The sequence below is a fragment of the Pelophylax lessonae genome, assembly GCF_965119305.1.
Source record: "Pelophylax lessonae genome assembly, chromosome: 5".
Lineage (NCBI taxonomy): Eukaryota > Metazoa > Chordata > Amphibia > Anura > Ranidae > Pelophylax > Pelophylax lessonae.
Window position 1 is genome coordinate 483,941,423 of NC_138772.1, and position 23,067 is coordinate 483,964,489.

Consider the following 23,067-nt stretch of genomic DNA (forward strand, 5'->3'; position numbering starts at 1 on the left):
GAAGCAGAAGTAAAGAATGGACTATAAATTATATACAGTTTGTGTGTGTATATATAGAGATCAGCAGGAAGTTTGTTAAGTCCTAATGGTGAAATCTTGCTGGTCTCCAAACACTCTAGGAGACTCAAGGATCTCTACGAATACAAATAAAACAGAGGGAGCGTTCCGAGTATACTAAGTATTAGTACATGTATTGTTCAAATAACAAATTGGTACCTCACATGTAACCAAGCAACTCCCTGGTTTTTAAGCTGGCCAATATTATTCATCCCAAACTGCTGCAATCCGAGAATTTTGCGATTAGACTGTATCCTGCATGGATGCCATGGAGCTGTAGACCCAAATTATCTAAACCACTAATCTGTGAGTTGCCACTTATTTGTGTTCACTATTTTGTCAAAGGCTGCTTAATCTGGCACCCTCAAGTGTCCTCTTGGCCTTTATATATGTTTTTCAGCTAAACAGTGCTAAGACCCACACCACCTAGCTTTACATTGATGACGAGTTAGCAATCTGATGTTTTTACAATAAGGCCTCATGCACACAGGGCGTATTTGCAGCCCCTTTTAAAGCAGTTGTAAACCCAGGAAAAAAAAAAAAACAAACCCTGCATGACAAAGGCATAATGAGCTAGTATGCATCGCATACTAGCTCATTATGAATTACTTACCTTAGAACGAAGCCCCGTCACGGACCCCCGGACACCGCTGCGGGCGCTGACATGATCCCACGGCGTCTCTTCCGGGTTCGGCGGCTCCGGCGCTGTGATTGGCCGGAGCCGCGATGACGTCACTCCTGCACATGCGCGCGGGAGCGATTTTCTGGCAAGCTGCCGTCAAGGGAAGCTGAAGGTCCGCCGGACCTTCAGAGCGCATGCGCCGCTCGTGCGAGCAGCTGCATGCACTGCAAATATCTCCTAAACCGTGCCGGTTTAGGAGATATTAATTGTACCTACAGGTAAGCCTTATCATAGGCTTACCTGTAGTTAAAAGTGAAAAAAATCGTGATACTACCGCTTTAAGAGCATCAGACGTTTTTTTTTTTTTGCAGCTTAAAAATGCCCCTCCATGCTATTTTATGGCCTCATGCACACATAAGTGGCTAAAGTGCCAGGAGTATTACAAGTTTATTATGTGTGAGAGGTGTTCCCTCCAGAGTCTAGATCAGGGCATTTGTGGTCTTACATTATTGGCCATTCTATCTGTAATTTCTTTTTTTTTTCCAACTTTTTCTTTTCTTCTTTTTTTCCCCCTTTATATGTAACAGCCCAGTTTAGGTTGGAGCAATGAAAATAAGTATGTCACAGAAAAGGGATGCCTGGGAAAAATATATGCGCTCCTATTTTTAAAAACATGCCAATTTTCCTTTTTTTTTTTTTCTGCTTTAATATATTTATTAAGTTTCAAAAGGGTATGACCTGCATGGCTTGCCCATGCAGGGGTGACATTGAACAGGCACATACAGAAAACAACGTATGTGCCTATGATAAATAACATAACTATAGACTGTTACCAGGACCAAAGGGGACCAGGGTAGAGATTAGATAAGTACTACAAGCAATACTGCACTGTCCCCTAAGACATCAGTCTTTGTCTAATAGCCTTCATATCAGTAATGACGAGGAAAGGAAAGAAACTGAGGAAGATGAGAAAGGAAAAAGAAGAAAAGAAAGAGAGAGAGACCCCAGGAGAGTGCGAGTAAGAACGTGCCAAGTTTAATCAATGTAGATGCAACTCTCGTGATTCAAGAAGCATGAACACAGCTTCAACTTATGCTTCTCCTGCTGTGTTAGAAATGTCCAAAAATAGATTGTACCTGGAGTACACTTAAAGGTCTCCTGCAAAGAAAAGAATAATACTTACCTGTCCAGTGTGTCCTGTAATGACATAGGGAATGTTTGGAGGAATCACAGCCTGGAGACCAGATATTGACACGCATGTGAGATGCAAAACATTCTAAAGTAAGCTTAGGTTTTCCAGAGCAAAGATCTAAGGATGGGCAAGGAAAAGATTTATTTGCAGGGAAAATGTTTTTAAAAGTTTTCTTGCTCTAGTATTTAAATTCACAGAGGTCCGTTTTGGTAACTTTTTATTTCTGCAGAGGTCTTATACGTCACAGCCCCCTTTACATTAGTTTCTTCAGTCCCCTCTTTTCCATTACAACCCCCTTTCACATCAGAACTCTCCAACATTACAGCCCCGCTTACATCACAGTCCCCTTGCAATCATAACCCCCCCACATCACAACTCCCCCCCCCCCCCCCCCCTGACATCACAGCCTCCTTTTAATTACAGCCCTTCTCACATCACAAACCCTTCATAAAACAGCTCTCTCCTCTCACATCAGAGCCCTCCCATATCATAGCTCTCCTCTCACATTACAGCCCTCCCCACTTCACAGCTCCCTTTTCTCACATCACAGCTCCCCCTTCTCACATCACAGCCCCCCATATCACAGCTTCTCCCTTTAACAGCCCCTCATAACACAGCTGCCCCCACTCACAGCCCCTCATATCACAGCTACCCCCTCACAGTCCCCCCCCCCATCATTACACAGCTCCCCCCTCTTTTTACAGACCCCCTTAAATCTTCACCCTAATTAAACTCAGTGTTGTGGAGGGCGGGGAGAGTAGCGGGGTGAACTCCTCTTCTGGGTGTGCTCGCCTGCTGCCGCAGCTGGGTTCCCTTGCCGGGAGGAGGGCAGGAGGCATGAAGGAGGATGGGAGCTGCCCAACTCTTGTTAAAAAGCTTGTTGGTATGAGGGGCTGGGCAGCTGCTGCTCCCCCTGTATACCTTCCATGCCTCCCGCCTTCCTCCTTACTGTGGGTTCAGTGGCGGGCAAATCCATTTTTAGGGGGGGTCCACCCTGCCATTCCACCCGCCCCCTCTACCCTGCTGTGACTTCAACAGTGGTGGCAGGGGGATGCATGCTGGGGGGGGGGGGGGTCCACCCTGCCATTTAGTGCAGTGATCCTTAACAGCTTTAGCAGTGGGAGAAGAGAAGTCCCCTCAGGCTGCTGGGTGGTGCGGCTGTGATCTGGACGGGACTATCAATCGATTCACCATTTGGTCACAGCGAGGGTGACGTGCGTCCCCCCAAAATCTTTTTTTTTTTTTATAGTAGGGTTATAAACCCCAGCCTGTCTGGGTTCCATAGGTCAAAATTTCTATTCAATTCCTGTCCCAGAGATTAAACATGGGGTTGATTTACTAAAACTGGACTTTCAGGATCTTTTTTTTGTCAAATGTTGATTGAACAAGCTAAAGTTAGAAGCTGATTGGCTGCAATACACAGCTGCACCCGATTTTGCGCACTCCAGTTTTAGTAAATTAACCCCGTGATGTTTGTGGCAATCTCTCAAAGTAAGGGGAATTCTCCAATGTACACTTGTCCCCAAAAAAAGTGCCCGGTTAGATTTCATTTCACCTTTTGTTCTGAGGACACCCCTAAACATTTTAGAATTTTGGATGATGAATCTTCCCCATTCACAGAAGGCCTAACCCTTCCATACTCTATCCAAAAGTTATACAAATGTGTCTTTAGAGAAAAGTTTCAAGTTACAAAATGCACTCCTTCAGTTTGTCAGTATTCACAAGCTTAAGGGCGGTTAAAGTGACTATAGCATCAAAAGTAGAAAGCAGTCTGCAAAACAGGGAAAATAAATACAAGTTACATCACCAGTTAGTAAGTGCAAGTGTTGTTGGTGCTAGGCGCTACCACAATATAAATAATAAAAAAGTGGTAAAAAATGTGAGATTAAGGCTCCATGTACACAGGACGCTGGAAATGGCCGTTTAGGAGCAGTTGGGTGTTTTTTTTAGAAGCCCCTGAACGCAGCTCCATGTTATCTTATCTGTCCATGTACACATGGTCGTTTACAGTCATTTGCAGGCAGTTGCGTTCAGGGACTTTTTTTAGAACGCAATTATTTGCGTACGAACGTGTGTTTCCCGGCGTTTCAAATGCAGAAACGCAGCCGAACGTGACTAAACGTGACTGAACGTGAGGAACCTACGTCCAGCCACGTTATACGTTTTTTTTCTTCCATTCAAAATCAATGGTTCCCTATGGGAGCCTATTGATTTGAATGGAAGTCGCACCGCAAGTCGGATCCGACCTGCACTGGGAGAATCTTGAGGGGGAACTCCACGCCAAAAATGGGGAAAAAAACTGCGTGGGGGTCCCCCCCAGGTTCCAAACCAGGCCCTTCGAGTCCGGTATGGAATTTGAGGGTAGCCCCATGCCGAAAAAATGGCGTGGGGTCCCCCCCAAAATCCATACCAGACCCTTATCCGAGCATGCAGCCTGGCAGGCCAGGAAAGGGGAGGGGACGAGCGAGCGGCCCCACCCCCCCTGGACCACACCAGGCCACATGCCCTCAACATGGGGGGGTGTTGGTGCTTTGGGGCAGGGGGAACTCTGCACCCCCCACCTCAAAGCACCTTGCCCCCATGTTGATGAGGACAAGGGCCTCATCCCCACAACCCTGGCTGGTGGTTGTGGGGGTCTGCGGGCAGAGGGCTCATCGGAATCTGGAAGCCCCCTTTAACAAGGGGGCCCCCCAGATCCCGGACCCCCTCCCTATTTGAATGGGTATGGGGTACACTGTACCCCTACTCATTCACCACATAAAAGGCAGTGTATGGAAATAACGACAGGAGACGTTTTGGAAAGTTTATTAAAAATCTTCATCCGGCTCTTCTTGTCTTCTCCTCTTCGGGGGTCTTCTGCTCTTTTGCTGTCCGCTCCTCTCCGGGGTCTTCTGCTCTTTTGCTGTCCGCCCTTCTGCTGTCCTCTCTTCTTTTCTTCTCCTCTCCGGTCTTCTGCTCTTTTGCTGTCGGCTCTTCTTCTTCCTCCGGTCCTCCGATGACGACGTCAAACCTGTTCACGATGCCCAGAAAAGAGGGCAAGGTGCGTCCAATCCTTGACCTCAAGGCTCTGAACTGTTTTGTAGGGGTGCAGAGTCCATTCAGTCGGTGGTAGCGTCTTTGAATCAGGGGGATTTTCTGGCCTCCATCGATATCAAAGACGCGTATTTGCACATCCCCATCTACGGGGTACACCAGCGATTTCTCCTCTTTGCAGTGACAGAGAAGCATTTTCAATTTGTGGCATTACCCTTTGGTCTCGCCTCTGCTCCCAGAGTCTTTACCAAGGTTCTGAAGTTGCCGGGGGGCAATAAGGTTGCTGTTGGAAACTGAGTGGTCCTCCCTACGGACTTGCATGAGAGCCCTGGGTCTGATGGTATCAACCTTCGAGGCGGTACCATTTGCTCCGTCTCGCTCGAGACCTCTGCAAAAAGAGATTCTTGCGAAATGGAACAGGGATCCACAGTCTTTAGACAAGATGATACGTTTGAGCCACCTCACAAGGTCTGCTCTATCCTGGTGGATCCAGTCACCAACTTTGTGTCAGGGCAAGTCCTTCCTGCCGCTGTTTTGGACGGCGGTTTACCACGGACGCTAGCCTGTCAGGCTGGGGTGGAGTGCTGGGAAGCTCTGTGCCCAGGGGACATGGTCGACAGAGGAGTCTAACTTACCAATAAATATTCTGGAGCACGGTTCTCCGGTTCGGATCCAATCAGACAATGCCACGGCTGTGGCTTTCATCAATTATAAAGGTGGCACCAAGAGTGTCCTGGCGGCCATGGAGGTGGCCGAGATTCTGGTATGGGCGGAGACAATATTCTGGCTCCCTCCGCAGTCCACATTCTGGGTGTGGAGAATTGGCAAGCGGATTTCCTGAGTCGTCAGGTGCTGGATCACGGGGTGCTTCATCTCCTGTGTGTCTGGTGGGGAACTCTGGAGGTAGATCTGTTTGCGTCTGTTTGCGTCTCTCCTCAACAAAAAAGTCCAGAGGTTTGTGGCCAGGTCTCTGGACTCTCTGGCCGACGCCACAGACGCCTTGGTGGCTCCTTGGAGCCAGTATTGGCTGATTTATGCCTTCCCTCTGATCAAACTCCTGCCGAGATTTCTCCGCAGGGTGGCGGTGGAAGGAATTCCGGTCGTTTCGGTGGCCCCAGACTAACTTCGTCAGTCTTGATACGCAGACCTAGTAAAATTGGTCATCGATCCTCCGTGGAGACTTACTCTGCGGGAAGGTCTGCATTCCCAGGGACCGATCTTCTATCCTGCTTTACAGTCGCTGGCTTGAACGTCATGGCTGTTGAAAGCAAAGTGTTGAGAGATAGAGGTCTTTCTGATTCGGTGATTCCCACACTATTGAAGGCCAGGAAGTCGACGTCTAGGAAGATCTATCATTGTACGTGGAAATCGTACATTTCATGGTGTGAATCGCTGCAGCTGCATCCACGCTTGTTTTCTATAGCCAGCAAAGCAAAGGAGCTGCGTCTGTCAATGGACTCAGAGAAAAGGATTTTACTGTAAATTCTTACAAAAATCCAGTTATTTGGGTCCAATAATTCCCCATAGAATCCACCGAGTCTGTCAAATCCTCCCTCCATCAGGGAAAAAGTTCAGACTTCTGTAGACATCGGTAATACTTGCATGTCCCTATTACTCCAACGCATCATCAGTTTCTTCACTTTGCTGTGGGTCCTTGATGCTTCCAGTTTGTGGCCCTGCTGTTTTGCCTGTTCTCTACACCTTGATTATTCACCAAGATGCTGGCCTCTGTTCTAGCCTTTCTATGCTTACAGGATATCCCCAATGTGGGAAATCTGGATATTGAGGGAACACTTGGCAGTCTAGGGAGAAGTCGTTTCCTTGGTGCAGGGAACTTAGATGTGGGAGGAATCCAATCTCCTGAGTATTCTGAAGCTCTAAGCAATTTGGGTCTCTACAATACTGGACACCCCAACTGGACGGTTATCCGATAAGGATCCAGTTTGAGAATGTTATGGCGGTAGCAAGCATCAACCATCATGGAGAAACCAGAAGTCTTGCCACTGCAAGAGAGGTAAAAAAAAATGTGGCCATGGGCAAAAAATAACATTTGGTTATCCAGGTTTTGTTCTTGCCTGTGGTTTACACACTGGATGTGGACTCCTCAACTGGCAGTGCCTGGACCTGGGAAAGTGTTCTGTAAACCCAGAGGTGTTACAGGACCCATGCTAGAGGTTTGGAATGCCTGATGTAGACCTCCTAGCATCCACATTAAACAAACTGGACAGATTTTTCTCCAGTTGCAGAGGTTTTCTGGCCGAAGCAGTAGATGCTTTGGTGGCTCTGTGGGATCAGAACCACCTGATTACAGTTTTCCTTACTTGAAACTCCTTGCTGGTTTTCTGTGTAGGATCTGATTTGATCAAGCCAGATGTGGTGCTCTGACCTGATATCAATCCTGGCAAATTTACAGTGGGCTCTTTCACATTATCCGGACTTGTTTGTCTGTCAGTCAGTTTATAATCCTGCTTTGCAGTCACAGGCGATACTAGCATAGCTGTTGAAGACCAAGTCCTGTGAGATAGGTATACTTCCTGCAAGGTCAACTAGTACACATGGCTCCCAAGCTGGGCTCTGTACGTCCATAAACTTCCATAGGCATGCCCCCACCCTTGCTTCCTCCTTACAGGATTTGACTAACAGCAGCAGGAGCCAATGGCGCTGCAGCTGGGCATAGTACTGGATTGATCAGAAGAAAAACCGTAAGTGTTTTGGGAAGAGGGGTGGCGGGGGGTGTAAGAAAAGGTAGTTAATCTTCTTTTTTTTTTTTTTTTTTTAACCCTAATGCAAAGTGTTTAGACTTTAGAACCACTTTTAAAGTACAAAAATTCTATTTATTTTTCTGCTCACAAGAGGCGACACGTTAAGAAACTTTTCATATATAAAAGTAAATGGACAAAGATGAGGAAAGCGTTTATGCTGTAAAAACAGTTATTTATTGTACGTTTAACAAATCTAACTTGCTTATAGTTGTCATTAAATTTAGCAGCTCATAATCAGTACTTGCTGAAAATAAAACCTTCCTTAAGTAATGCAAGTGTCCCTGTATAAGTGTCTTATGAGATGGAAGGGACCTACAGAAAACCAGCCTTTTTTTTTTAAAAAAAGTAGGAAATTTAGATGCAGCTGCATGGTCCTTGACTTTCTCTTACATTTTTATTCTGCATTTTTTCCCACCCTGAGCAATTGCCATCCATGGGGGAAAGCGTGAAACAAAGTTGGAAACAATTTAGAAAATAAAACATACAGCACTTCTTAAATCACTGCTAATGCCTTGGACAGAAGTGGTTGCTTGACTATTTGAGTCATACTGTTGTGCTGTTTGAACATTGATACACAGAATTGGAAATATTTATGGATGCATGTTTGCCAGGAATGTAATTTTTTTTGTAATGTAATATCTTAAGCTTTTCTTTTTTTTTTTTTGTTCCCCTTTGTGGACCCTACAAACAGAATTTGTGATATGATGAATTTTTTGTGTATTTGTTTGGAAATAATGAGAAAGGATGACTATTCCTGTACTAAACTAAACTTTTCATTTTGAAAACCCATGCTAAATTCCATCCCGTAAGACTGGTACCAGCATTGGAAATTCTTTGGTACTGCCCCCCTGAGCATTTAAGCAAACGCTGGCTTTTTATAAAAGTTGTCCTTTAGGTATTCCCTCTGCATCTCACTGCAGGTACCAGTGAGATTTTCTGACATTTTATTAAGTAATGCTTGTGTATTAAGACCCCCAGCTTCCAGAATAACCAGTTGAAGACCAGAGTCACAGAAGAGCATATTTTTTGGTGTGTAATGTGCATGGTGTTAAGGCAGTGTATTTAAATGAATGAGCTGCCAATGCACCCAAACTTCTCCAGGTGTGTCTCAAAATTTGCAATTCAACTCCCTATAAAGCGTGCTGCAACAGATGCACATTGCCTTACTGCTTTGGGGTGCTGAACACATGCTGAATTATTGCTTATGTTACCAAAACTGAAAAATTTAAATGGACCCTGAAGATGCAACAGTCATGTAAAGACACCTGTTTTCAAAGACCATGCTTAGTATTTTTTTTTTTTTTTTTTTATAAATGGGATAAGGTTTATGTGACTTTGTCAACAAAATAAAGGTGCAAAAAAAGTGCCGTGATGATACTGTATCAAATACCCATCTCTCCCACTGCCTGCACCAACGATATTGCAACCTGAAGAATCCTTATATTTTTGGTCCCCTGCTATGCTTGGCTAATTCTACTGGCCCCTATATCACCAAGGACCTTTTTAAACTGTTTTTATGTAAGAGGAAACAGTTTGGCATTTTTACATGGTTGTTCTCTTTGTACATTCCTGTTTTTCATTAAACCTCCTGGTTCGTTGAAAACACTGCTTTGGCCTGTGATTTAAAATAATTTTAAAGCCTTTTTTTTTTTGGGTTTATTTTTTACCTAACAAACATGGTACACTTACCTTCTCTGTGGAATGGTTTTGAACAGAGTAGCCCAGATCCTCCTCTTCTTGGGTCCCACGCCGGTGCTCGTCGCTCCTCCCCGCTGCCGGGTGCCCCCACAACAAGCAGTTTGCTCTGGGGGGCACCCAAGCAGGTGCGTTCCGGACCCACGGCTCTCTTTCCATTCGCACATGGAGCCGTGGCTCTGCTCTTTTCCCTCCGTCTCCTGATTGACTCACTTGCTGTAATTAAAAGCAGGGAGTGCCAATGGCTCCCATGGTGTGCCATTGGTGGTTAGTAAAATAAGGAAACCCTTCAAAGTAATTCTCTAGCGTCCATTGAGAGACACAGCTTGATGTAAGAAACCTAGGGTCATGCTGCCACCTACAGGAGTAATGGACACTTGACAAAATAAGTTGAACACCAAGTTTCGAAACTTAATAAGGGTATTGAGTTACCTTCACTGTGAATGGCATTGGTTCACCCCAAGGAGGTTTCTCTCCATTGTCTGGATGTGATTTACCTTACGGTCGCTGCTCATTCAGGCAGACTGATTCATTTTTTGTAATTCCAAAAGATCCTAATAGAGGTTCTCTGGCATCTAGATCCACTATTTCCATTTGGATTTGTTAAGAACATATTTTAACTGAATAATAACATAGTAATGCCCATCTTGCCATTTATCATGCAGAGTGAGCTTGCCAAAGTATTTATTTCTGAGATAATTAGATCTGCCCTTCAAACCTTGGCGTGCCATACCAGAACTTCCAGTGTACAGTGAACGTATAATCAAATTCACATGCACTGCTAGCCTCAGACTACATGTGCTATGACGACGTATGCCTACCTTCTAAAATGTGCATGTGATCTCCATAATTATTATTTGCAATGTGTTTGCTATTTGCTGGGGCTGCTGTCAGTTATCCAAGCTATGGGCGGTGCTATGAAGGAAACTGCTTACCAGTTGAGGGAGGTGCTATGGTCCGGCACTGCGTACGTTAGTGTGTAGCATTGGCGTCTGCAACAAGAATGCACTGAGAAAAGTGGCTACAATAGTCCTACAGTAAGGACTGTAAAAAGCATTGGAAAAGGTAATGGACATTTCTTATTATTTTTGTTTTTTTTACACTTCGTTATTGTACAGGCCTATAAGTTGCAAGTGTAAGTGTCTTTTTTTTCTTGTTTTTATTATCCAATCTACTATAGCTTTCAGTGTTTTATAGTCTTTTTGTCATCAGATACTCAGTGTCACAGATTTGTAAGGCCAATCTAATGGCAATACTTTCTCAAAGGTCTAAGTTTTGGTGTATCTACCTCTGCCTATTTTTGGTTTCAAAAAAATTCTGCAAGTGGGTATTTAATGCCCTAGGTCTCCTTTTTGTTTTTCATTTTTTAAATGTTGAAACAAATGGACCTAAAGTGTTTGTTACCCCAACATTATTTATTCATGATAAGTGCCTGCTGTACCATGTACTTGTATGAAAAAGTATCTTGTTTTCTTTGTATTGCTTCCATTGTGTGAAATCCCTGGTGTTCCTGCCAATCCACTTGCTTTCCTATTTCAAACTGACCACACTAGGCATAGCACATCCTTCCCAGCTTGTTCAGTTCCCTAGCTGTGCTGGGAACTTGGCCTGCTGTCTTCAAATGAGCGGACTTGTCCTGACACGCCCCCCTCTGCACAGCCATTTACTGGGAAGCGTAGTTGCTGCTGCTTCTCCTCCCCCCCAGCTCTTATGCAGCTGAGAACAGAGAGAATGGGATCACTTCTAAAAAAAGGGGGAAAAAAGGTATTTATAATGTTTTTCTAGATCTCTACATAAATGTTTTGCCTTTTGTCTCTGTTCACACTGGTGCGTTGCGGGAACCAGTGCGATTCCTATGCTGGTTCCCACATCGTATTTAACTTGCAGATATTTCACCCTGCTCTCTGCGAACCGCAGTGGGTGTCAATAGAAAGTTAATGACACCCCCCCAGATTGGTTTGCAGAATGCAGTGCAAAGTGTGTTCACACCCATGCAATCCGATCCCAGTGCGAACCAAAAACAAAGGGGCCTGCACCATTTTGGTGTGAATGCAATGCACTTTCAGCCATACAACCTGTTTGACTGAATTTGCATCGCACAGACATTGCATGTGATGTGCACAGCAAAGCGGTGTTGATCACATGCGATATCTGGCATTGCATTAGTGTTAACCCAGCCTTCATTTCTATTTCAACTGAATGGGCTGTTTCACAAGGTTATTGATAAAGAGAGGATGACCAGCGCTACGGACTGTAATATATGAAGGGAGTGTGAAAATAGAAGGTGTAAGCTGCCACCAATCAACCCTTAAGTGCAAGGGTGAAAGTGAAAAAATAATAAAGTGTGACGATTGGTATTGGCGCTACCTTAAGGTGATAAAAAGTACAATGCCACAAACTGGCGTGAGTGGAAATAATAAAGGAAGTTGAGTAACCCACAAATTTCAAAGTGTCACCAATTCTTGAGTGAAAAACTCCTTAAGAAATAGTATATAAACAATGTGTTTATTCAAATTATCCAAAATCAAATCAACAACCAATATAGTGACATGTGTAAATAACAAGATATATATAATAAAATTGTGATAAGCGTGAAATAAAGATTTGTCCCACAACCACAAGTGTATTATCAGGTTACAATTGCCTGATATATGTGCCACACATAATGTGATTGAGTTTGCACTCTCCGATACGTAGATACACAACCAGGAAGCTTTTCCTGCAGGGTGTCACACCGGCTCTCTCACTCTCCTTCTCACAGCCGCATTCTCATTCTTGAGAGATGAATATCAATGAGATGAAACAATATATCTTGTTATTTACACATGTCACTATATTGGTTGTTGATTTGATTTTGGGTAATTTGAATAAACACATTGTTTATATACTATTTCTAAGGCTTCTTTCACACGGTCCGCCTCCGCAGGCGGATCCGTGTTGCTCAGCGGGGATCGATCCGCGATCCCCGCTGAGCCGGGCGGATGACAGCTCAGTCTCCGCTTGCAGAGCGGAGAGGGAGGTGTCTCAGCACCCGCTGCCCTCTATGGGGGATTGGAGGAGAGCGGACCGCTTGTCCGCTCTCATCAGATCCGCTCCGCTCCGATTACTGAACGGATGGAAAAATAGGGTTTCCATCCGTCCAGATTTCAGCACAGGATCGGATGCGGATGGCAGCGGGTGTCAGCGGAGGTGTCTCCGCTGACACCCGCTGCCCCATAGAGCTGCATGGAGGATCCGATCAGATCCGCCTAAAAAACTGACAGGCGGATCTGATCGGACCGCCCGTGTGAAAGAGCCCTTAAGGAGTTTTTCACTCACAATAATTGGTGACACTTTGAAATTTGTGGGTTACTCAACTTCCTTTATTATTTCCACTCACGCCAGTTTGTGGCATTGTACTTTTTATCACCTTAAAGCGGAGTTCCAGCCATTAACTCACCTGTCCAACGGTCCAGCGATGCGGCCGCCCGAAGCCTCGATCCTCTCCCTCGGCGCCGGCATCACTGCTGTGGGCACCCGGCTGTTAGAGGTTGCGGCTTCACAGCCGGGTACCCACTGCACATGCGCGAGTCGCGCTGCGCGCCATGATTGGCCGGCAATCTTCTGGGACCTCTGACGTGTCCCAGAAGATTGCAGGGAGGGAGGGGGAGAGGAGAACTTCCGCTCAGGGCGCCGCGGCGCTCCGAGCGGAAGTGGGAGCGGGTACCTGTCAAAACTAGGTACCCGCTCCCCCACCCAAAAAATGACATGCCAAATGTGGCATGTCGGGGGGTCAGGACTCCCTAAAGCGGAAGTTCCACTTTTGGGTGGAACTCCGCTTTAAGGTAGCGCCAATACCAATCGTCACACTTTATTATTTTTTCACAAGGTTATTGTTTACAATTACTTTAAGAGAAACCAAAATAAACAAATAAAATAAAAAAGGGATTATTCTCTCTATCTATATCCATACATTTCTTTCTTATCATTTTGATGATTACACTACGACTTACAGCTAGTGAAAACCCAAAATTCAGTGTATCAAAAAAAAAAAAAATGAATACAGAAATATTGGCTTACTGAAAAGTATGCTTATATACAGTATACAGGCGATTGCCGGGTTACAAACATCCGACTTACAACGAAGGGAGACAACAGGAAGTGAGGAGAAATCTTCCTTCCTTCCTAGGAAGGGAAATTCACTTCTCGAAGAGTTATCATGAGAAAAAAGGTGTCTCCACTGAAGCGTTATCACTAATCCTTGTTTCCACAACAACCCAGAATTTTCAAAATCCAGATGTCATAGGGACAGAAAGTGAGGTGAAATCTTCTGAACATGTGTACAGACAGCAAAAAAAAAAAAAACAGTACAGGGGTGTTAACCCTTCCCTATGCTATCAAAAAAATGTAAACATTATTCTTTTGGCTGGAGCCACACTTAAAAAAATTTACATGTTCTGACTTACAAACAAATGAAACTTTAGAACAAACCTACAGACCCTATCTTGTTTGTAACTCGGGGGCTACCTTTAGTATGCACTCAATACTTGGTCAGGGCTACTTTTGCATGAATTACTGCATCAATGCGGTGTGGCATGGAGGTGATCAGCCTGTGGCACTGCTGAGGTGGTATGGAAGCCCAGGTTGCTTTGATAGGGGCCTTCAGCTCATCTGCATTGTTGGGGGTTTGGTGTCTCTTTTCTTCCTCTTAACAATACCCCACAGATTCTCTATGGGGTTTAGGTCAGGTGAGTTTGCTGGTCAGTCAAGGACAGTGATAACCATGATCATTAAATCAGGTATTGGTACTTTTGACAGTGTGGGCAGGTGCCAAGTCCTGCTGGAAAATGAAATCAGCATCTTCATAAAGCTGGTCAGCAGAGGGAAGCATTAAGTGCTCTAGAATTTCCTGGTAGAGGGCTGCTCTGACTTTGGACTTTATAAAACAAAGTGGACCAACACCAGATGGCATGGCTCCCCAAATCTCAATAGACTGTGGAAAATGTTGCATTTGTTTTGAAAATCAAGGTCCTAGACCAGTAGCGGCTGGTGAAGTTTTAACATGGTGGGGCGCAAGACCCCGCCCTTCCATTTTGACCCCTCACATTTCTCAGAAGCCCCACCCCTTATAGACTCCACCCATTTTGCCCCCTGTATTTTGCTTGCGTGAACAAATTCTCCCAATATATCACATATTAAGGGGTCCATCATTACTAGTATATCCCATAATAGGGAGCAGGGGCCCTATTATGGGATATACTGTGAGAGACACCCTATTATGGGATACACTGACTGAGAGTGGCACAAACCCCACAGTACAAACCCCCTAGCACAAACCCCACAGTACTGGCCCCCTAGCACAAACCCCACAGTACAGGCCCCCTAGCACAAACCCCACAGTACAGGCCCCCTAGCACAAACCCCACAGTACAGGCCCCCTAGCACAAACCCCACAGTACAGACCCCCTAGCACAAACCCCACAGTACAGACCCCCTAGCACAAACCCCACAGTACAGACCCCCTAGCACAAACCCCACAGTACAGGCCCCCTAGCACAAACCCCACAGTACAGGCCCCCTAGCACTAATCCCACAGTCCAGGCCCCCTAGCACTAATCCCACAGTCCAGGCCCCCTAGCACATACCCCACAGTACAGGCCCCCTAGCACAAACCCCACAGTACATGCCCCCTTTCAATGCAGTGACCAGTGTACATGCCCCCTTTCAATGCAGTGACCAGTGTACATGCCCCCTTTCAATGCAGTGACCAGCATACATGCCCCCTTCAATGTAGTGACCAGCATACATGCCCTCTTCAATGTAGTGACCAGCATACATGCCCGCTTCAATGTAGTGACCAGCATACATGCCCCCTTCAATGTGGCCATCAGATCCTCACGGTACCTGTAGCACATGTCCTTGAAGAGACTGGTAGCGGTGTGTACGAGGGGGGCGGCATCAAGCTCAATGCTGTGGAAACCAAGTTGGTGACGGCATCTGCGATGGCTTGTGTGTCGCCAGCACTGCCAGAGGGACAACAGAAGAGGCGATCGTGTACTGGAGTCAGCTTGTCTGTTACTCTGTTAGCGATGTATGAACTGGTTGTAGTCCGTGAATCGGCACCAATCACCACTCCACCATCAAACTCTACAGCCATAATTGTGGTCCTGGTGGTGACCTCCTGGTTCATCCAGTCCATTTCAGCGGGCTGCCCTCTGGTTAGAGCAGAGACCCCAGGATTCAGCATCTTCACCGCAGCCATGATTCTAGTGTCTGCCTGCAGGACTGGCCGCCCTCCTCTCTGACGGCGGCGGGACGGTGCGTGACTAACGCACGCACCGCCCCCCCACGCGACGTCACCCGGGATGTCCTCTATGATTGGTCCAGGCTGGAGAATGGACCAATCACAGCCAGGACATCAGTAAAGTGGGGAGTGTCGGGGCGCATTGCTCTGTGTCCCGATGACCCCCAGAAGGCCGCCAATCGGCTCCTGCTGCACGCACCACCTACGTCGCTTTGTCTGTGAGGGGCTGACTGCCGGCGTAGATAGAGGTTAGGCAGTCGGCAAGTGGTTAAAAACATAAGATATAAAACAATACCAATATGTCCGTACACCTAGTAGAGGTCTTTGATATTCAGGTGTGGGTATCATGCACTGCTTAGGTGTTGTGTGCATAAATTACAAATCTAAATTAGAATTACAAATCTGTAAATCTTTGCTTTTCGGATTCCTTTGTTGCTATTCAATACTTTTAATAAAATCAGAGAAATATTTGCGGTCTGTGGTAATTTATTCAGAATGTTTAATTTTCTAAATTTCTCTTGAAAAATTACATCTGGAGTTACGTTACGTACCTTAGTCAAAACCTTTACATAGACCCTTTATTGCCTATTTAGGAAGTTGACCATGTAGTACAGCCTGAGTGGGGACTGTGTGACATTAGCGTATCAACTTATCTGCCTGTTATGAGTTGCATTAATACTTGTATTTTCTAACACAATTATACTAATGATTATTTTCAGTTGTCACATTTATTTTTTATTGGTACATTTTACAAAAGTGTTTTTTCTCTTTCAGGTTATGTGCAGAGTTTAATTCGACGTGTTGTCAATAATGTGAATATCGTGGTAAACAACCTAATCTTAAAATACGTTGAGGATGATATTGTTTTGTCAGTCAACATTACTTGTGCAGAATGTTACACAGTGGATGAGTTCTGGGATCGAGCATTTATGGATATATCTGGTGAGCCTAACTTTAATTGATGATTGTCTATCTCTGTCCCATTACCTTTTTGTGTGTCTCCCTTGAAATTAATCTCTACATGTAAACTAATCTTTACTAGAGAACACCATCAGTGCCATCAGGGTGCCTAGAAAAATGTACTTCCTGTCAGTGTCCAAGTAACGTTTTTTGCTGACCTGTGCATTGTCGCATAGCAAAATAGAAAAGTGACCGCAGAAAAATCCATAGAGTGTGCCCATATTTTCTTTTTTTTTTTTTTTTTCCCGGCAACTTTTTTGTCTGAGTATAGATCTATGTTTGTCCCAAGCATTTTTGAAGCCATTTACTTTTTACTGGCTCACTACCCCTGCTGGTAGTTTATTCCAAGCATTAACTACCCCTTCAGTAGAATAAAACTACCATTTTATTCTCTGGGGTCTCTGCTGAAAAAAAAAGCTATATTTTCTAAGTAATTTTCTAGCAAAAAAATACAGATTTTTACTTGTAAACAAGTGGCAGAAAAATGCCTGGTCTTAAAGTAGTTAATGGTCCAACAACTATACCTCGAAGTTCTCTTAGAACTCTGGGATGAATACCATTAGGGCCTTAATAGAGCTTAATAAAGCTTTATTTAGGGTTTAACCAAGCCAGTTCCTCTACTAACTCCGTCTCAGAAAATCTTAAAAAAAATGAACTGTCATTACTAGAACCAATATGATCCTCCAACTTGTTATTGTTGGTACAATCTATTTCTGAGAAGAACAGAAATAATTGTTTAATGGGTTTGCTACATCTCCCTCAACATAATTGTTTGGCCCAGTCTTCATTTTAGCAATCCCATTGTATTTTTTCCTTCTATCACTCATGTACCCTAAAAAAGGTTGAATCTCCTTTCTTGATAGATTTAGCAATTTCCTCATTTGGTGCTTTTGCAGCACTGCTAATGTGTTTGGCCACTTTTTGTGTTTTTTTTTATACTCTTCACTGTCAGCTACACCTCCTGTTTCCTTAAATCTTCTATATGTTGATATTTTTTTTTTCCATTTTACTATCCTACTTACCTCTTTAGTCAATCCTACTGTTTTTTTTTTCTTCCGTTTATTTTTACTAACTTTCCTGACATATAATTGAATTGTCTCCAGAATGGTACACTTTAACAGTGCCCTCTGATTCAAGAATAAAACGAGGGGGGTCCTGTGCTATGGGCAAGCAATATACTTTTAAAAGCGGCTGCCTCCACTGAAACTGCTACTGTGGTAGAGTCAGGATTATTTGGGGTTTATAAAGTGGAAGTGAAGCTGCTTTTTATATGACCTAATACCTGCTGCGGCTATCATAAAATAAAGTACTTCATATGTGTGCTAGCAAATGTATAAGTATGTTAGACAATTCATAAGCACACTATTAGATATATGACATAAGTGGAAAAATTCAAATATGTGAAAAGATGCCCAATGCAGTGCAGAAAAAAATTATATATCAATTCAAACACATAATAAGTGCATCCAAATGAGTAATAAGGTGAAGGGTGCTATGTCTGGATATGTGGAAAATCATATATGTGAAAAAATGAAAAATATGTATAACTGCAATCACTTAACAAGTGGAATTGAATACGAAACAATAATATAGTGACAAGTGTTATGTCCAAAAGTGGTTTCTTCCCTTAAAGAGGTTGTAAACCTCAGAAAAAAAAAAAAAGAAAAACCGGAAAGACAAAGGCATAATGAGCTAGTATGCATCGCATACTGGCTCATTATGAAATACCTTAGAACGAAGCCGCCCGCTCACGGATAACACGGCAGACATTTTCTGCCGTTCTACTTCCTGGTTCACGTCCTCCGGCCATCTTATTGCCTGGAGGTGCGATGACATCACTCCCGCGCATGCGTGCGTGAGACGCCGTTCACGGCACTGGGCTCTGAAGAAATGGCACGGGTCGCCGTTCCATCAGAGAGCATGCACCAATGACGTCATCGGCTGCATGCTATGTAAATATCTCCTAAATGGTGCAAGTTTAGTATATATTTACAGTACCTATAGGTAAGCATGATTATAGGCTTACCTATAGGCAAAAGTCATTCATTAAGGGGGGATTATAACTTCTTTAAAAGAAAAGTGACAAGTGCTAGTCTTATAAGTCCATAAATAGTGCTGCATAGGTTCACAATGTATGCTGTGTGCAGGTGTCTCCACTTGTGCTCCCCCTTTTTTGTCCACACTCCCCAGAAAACTCTCCTTTATTTTGGGGTAATCGGCATTCACAGCACACTTGGGCTGTATAAACAGTGCAGTTCCATGGCTTGTCTTTCTTTCCTCCTCAGCTCATCTGCCCATCAGCCTCACTCACATGTGGGAATAATAGAAAATTAGCCCCATAGTGTAAATCCCCTTATAATGCACTCCATGAGCTAAAACTGGAAGCCTAATATAGGATAGCCACAGCTGGTATTTGGTCATAGAAAAAGCAGCGCCACTTCCACTTTATAAACCACAATTATTGCCCGTTGATTACTTGCTCTTGTTGTTTTACGAAAACCTTTCAATTTATTTTTTTAATTCTCCCCCAGTTTAGCAGAACTTTTTTTTTTTTAAATCTAAAACTTTATTGTGGTTTAGCTGCCTTCTTAAGCCAAAGATTTGAAAATGTAACTCTTATCAAAAGAAAATAATATTATTTTGACATCTATATTGTACATTGTGTGCTGCCTCTAGGTTTACTAAAATGGGCTGACACCTGTCCTGCATAACCTTTATGTACTGGTCCATTCCTGTATTCTCTCTAAGATTTGTGTGTTTTGGATCCATTTTGGTCAGCTGTTCCACACACACCATCTTTGAAAGTTTCTCTTTCCCGAGTATATGTGCAGCTCTTAGTCATTAATGAATTTTCCTGGAAAATTGGAGAGAGTGTTTTACAGAGCTGTTCTGTTTTCTGCTCCTAAATGATCACATTCATGTGGATATAAAATGTACCACATGCTGTCCCTTAATTTTAAAATTTTGTTACTAATTCTCTGCCACGCTATAAGTCATGCTATGAAAGTTACGGTTGTCAAAATAAATTTGATGGGCGTGGGCTGACTCACCCTCAACAGCAGAGAAAAGTCCTTGGTAGAATGATTGTTCACTGAATATCCATTTTATTTTCTAATCTATCACTCCCACTATATGTCTTATTCTGACAAAGTTGAAAAAGTTCTGTATTGTAACACATACAGTATCTCACAGTATCTCAAAAAAGTGAGTACATCCCTCACATTTTTGTAAATATTTTTTTTATATCTTTTCATGTGACAACACTGAAGAAATTACACTTTGCTACAATGTAAAGTAGTGAGTGTACAGCTTGTATAACAGTGTAAATTTGCTGTCCCCTCAAAATAACTCAACACACAGCCATTAACATCTAAACTGCTGGCAACAAAAGTGAGTACATCCCAAGTGAAAATGTCCAAATTTGGCCCAAATTGGCTGCATGAGTGCTGCCCAATGCTGGCAGCACTCATGCAGCCCCAGATCATGACACTCCCACCATCATGCTTGACTTGTGGCCACCATTATTTTCCAGCACTGCCTTAACCCTCTTGGGCATGGAGTTCACCAGAGTTTCACAGGTTGCCACTGGAGTCCTCTTCCACTCCATGACCACATCCCAGAGCTGGTGGATGTTAGAGTCCTTGGGCATCCTTCCATTTGAGGATGCCCCACAGATGCTCAATAGGGTTTTAGGTGGTCTGGAGACATGCTTGGCCAGTCCATCACTTTTACCCTCAGCTTCTTTAGCAATGCAGTGGTCGTTTCGGAGGTGTATTTGGAGTTGTTATCATGGTGGAATACTGCCCTGCGGCCCAGTCTTCGAAGAGAGGGATCATGCTCTGCTTCAGTATGTCACAGTGCATGTTGGCATTCATGGTTCCCTCAATGAACTGTAGCTCCCCAATGCTGGCAGCACTCATGCAGCCCCAGATCATGACACTCCCACCATCATGCTTGACTGTAGGCAAGACACACTTGTCTTTGTACTCCTCCCCTGGTTGCCGCCACACACGCTTGACACCATCTGAACAAAATAAGTTTATCTTGGTCTCATCAGACCACAGGACATGGTTCCAGTAATTCATGTCCTTTAGTCTGCTTGTCTTCAACAAACTGTTTGCGGGCTTTCTTGTGCATCATCTTTAGAAGAGGCCTCCTTCTGGGACGACAGCCATGCAGACCAATTTGATGCAGTGTGCGGCGCATGGTCTGAGCACTGACAGGCTGACCCCCCCCACCCCTTAAACCTCTACAGCAATGCTGGCAGCACTCATACATCTATTTACCAAAGACAACATCTGGATATGACGCTGAGCACGTGCACTCAACATCTTTGGTCCACCATGGCGAGGCCTGTTCTGAGTGGAACCTGTCCTGTTAAACCGCTGTATGGTCTTGGCTACCGTGCTGCAGCTCAGTTTCAGGCTCTTGGCAATCTTCTTATAGTTTAGGCCATCTTTATGTAGAGCAACAATTCTTTTTTTTTTTTTTTTTTTTTTTCAGATCCTCGGAGAGTTCTTTGCCATGAAGTGCCACGTTACATAGTTACATACTTAGTAGTTGAGGTTGAATAAAGACAATAGTCCATCCAGTTCAACCTGTGTAGATGTGTGTGGCCGTAATACTTTCTCATACCCCTGAATGTTTTGATCCTTGAGATGTACGTCCAAGAGTCTTTAAACATAGCCATACTCCCCACAGTTACTACCATTTGTGGCAGAGAATTCCACAGTCTTGTAGCCCTTACTGTAAAGAACCCCCTGCGTAGCCTGAGGTTAAAACGCTTCTCCTCTAAACGCATTGTATGGCCTCGTGTCCTCATGCATTCCTTGCGACTGAATCGTTTTTTTTCTATGTTCAGATCAACATTTAGGTATTTGTAAATTGCTATCATGTCCCCTCTCAGGCGTCTCTTCTCCAGCACTTGTAAATCAAGCACTTGTAAACCCTCTTCATAAGTAAGGTCCTCCAATCCCCTAATTAGTTTCGTTGCCCTTATCTGGACTCTCTTCAGCTCCAACACATCCCTTCTGAGGACTGGTGACCTGAACTGGACAGAATACTCCAGATGCGATCGGACCAGTATTTTATAAAGTGGTATGGATTATAGTTTTTATCTCTGGAATACATCCCCTTCCTTATGCATGCTAATATTCTGCCCCGCTTTGGCAGCTGCAGCTTGACATTGCATGCTATTGCTAAGCCTATCCTCTACCAAGACTCCCAGATCCTTCTCCATTTTTGATTCCCCCAGAGGTTCCCCCCCCCCCCCCTAGTGTGTATTGTGCTTTTATGTTTTTAGTCCCCAAGTGCAATACCTTGCACTTATCCACATTAAACCTCATTTGCCATGTAGTTGCCCACTCTGTTATTTTGTTCAGGTCATACTGTAGGATTTCTGCCTCACAATTTTGTGTCATCTGCAAAACACTGAGATTGAGCTAATGATCCCGTCCTCAATGCTATTTATGAATAAATTGAACAAAATTGGTCCCAGGACTGAGCCTTGGGGACCTTGGGGGTCTGAGTATGCGTTATTTATTACCACCCTTTGGACACGCCCCTTTAACCAGTTCCGTATCCAAGAGCAAACCTTGTGGTCGATGCCTGCAGACCTTATTTTATCAATTAAGCGTTTGTGGGGAACTGTATCAAACACCTTAGGAATATCCAGGTACACCACATCCACATGTTGAACTTCCAGTGACCAGTATGAGAGAGTGAGAGCGATCACACCAAATTTACCTTACCTTCTCCCCATTCACACCTGAGACCTTGTAACACTAATGAGTCACATACCAGCTCTAAGCAGCAGAGCTGTGTCATTCTAAGAAGGGGAATAGGTCACATTCTTTCTGTATTTGGAAAACCAATTTTTTCCCTTCACGGCAACAGGGACGCATACGTTCCACATTGGTTGAGTGGCTTTTTCCCCTCCGGGTACCGTACTTCCGCCCAAGGTGCCTCGGTGACGGCATCCAGTCACGCCGGCGGTGTCCAGCTTGGATTCCCTGCAGCTATCACCATCTTCAGCCACGGTGCTTGGCGTCTCCTATGGTTCACCCTACCAGGACCTACTAGTCCACCAGTGCCCTCGTCTTCTCCAGCCCCAGTGTGCTAACGTTTTGTATATCTTCTGGACCATATATCTTTTAATGTTTCTAATAAAATGACAGTAATCATTGCCCATGGATCATTGGTTTCATTCTCCAGCACTAGCCTTAATCCGCTCCCGAGTGCTGTCCGTATCTGTTTTATTCCAATTGCATTGAATCCCATGCTGTTTTTTTATTCCAATTGCATTGAATCCCATGCCACTGGCTAGCAGCACAGTTGAACTGGGATCATAACTTTGCGCTCTGTTGCTAATAAAACTCCAAACTGGGGGGTCTACAGAATATAGCACCTGGAACTTCGTTTTTGATATTTAACTACATTTTTGAAGAGATCTCGTGAAAGCCTC

At 44.2% G+C, this 23,067-nt stretch overlaps 1 protein-coding gene and 1 long non-coding RNA gene across 4 annotated transcripts in view; one reads left to right on the plus strand and one right to left on the minus strand.

Moving 5' to 3' along the window:
- Nucleotides 1-23,067, minus strand: part of LOC309555764 — a 1,250,709-nt gene that overhangs the window by 294,370 nt on the left and 933,272 nt on the right. The gene's annotated exons all lie outside the window — the stretch shown is intronic.
- The window catches only part of VPS13B (vacuolar protein sorting 13 homolog B), a 1,502,642-nt gene that overhangs the window by 120,837 nt on the left and 1,358,738 nt on the right, over nucleotides 1-23,067 (plus strand). For all 3 annotated transcript variants that reach the window (XM_082257852.1, XM_082257851.1, XM_082257853.1), the window contains exon 5: nucleotides 16,419-16,586. In XM_082257852.1, coding sequence (XP_082113978.1) covers nucleotides 16,419-16,586 — 168 coding nt within the window. The remainder of the gene's footprint in view (nucleotides 1-16,418; nucleotides 16,587-23,067) is intronic.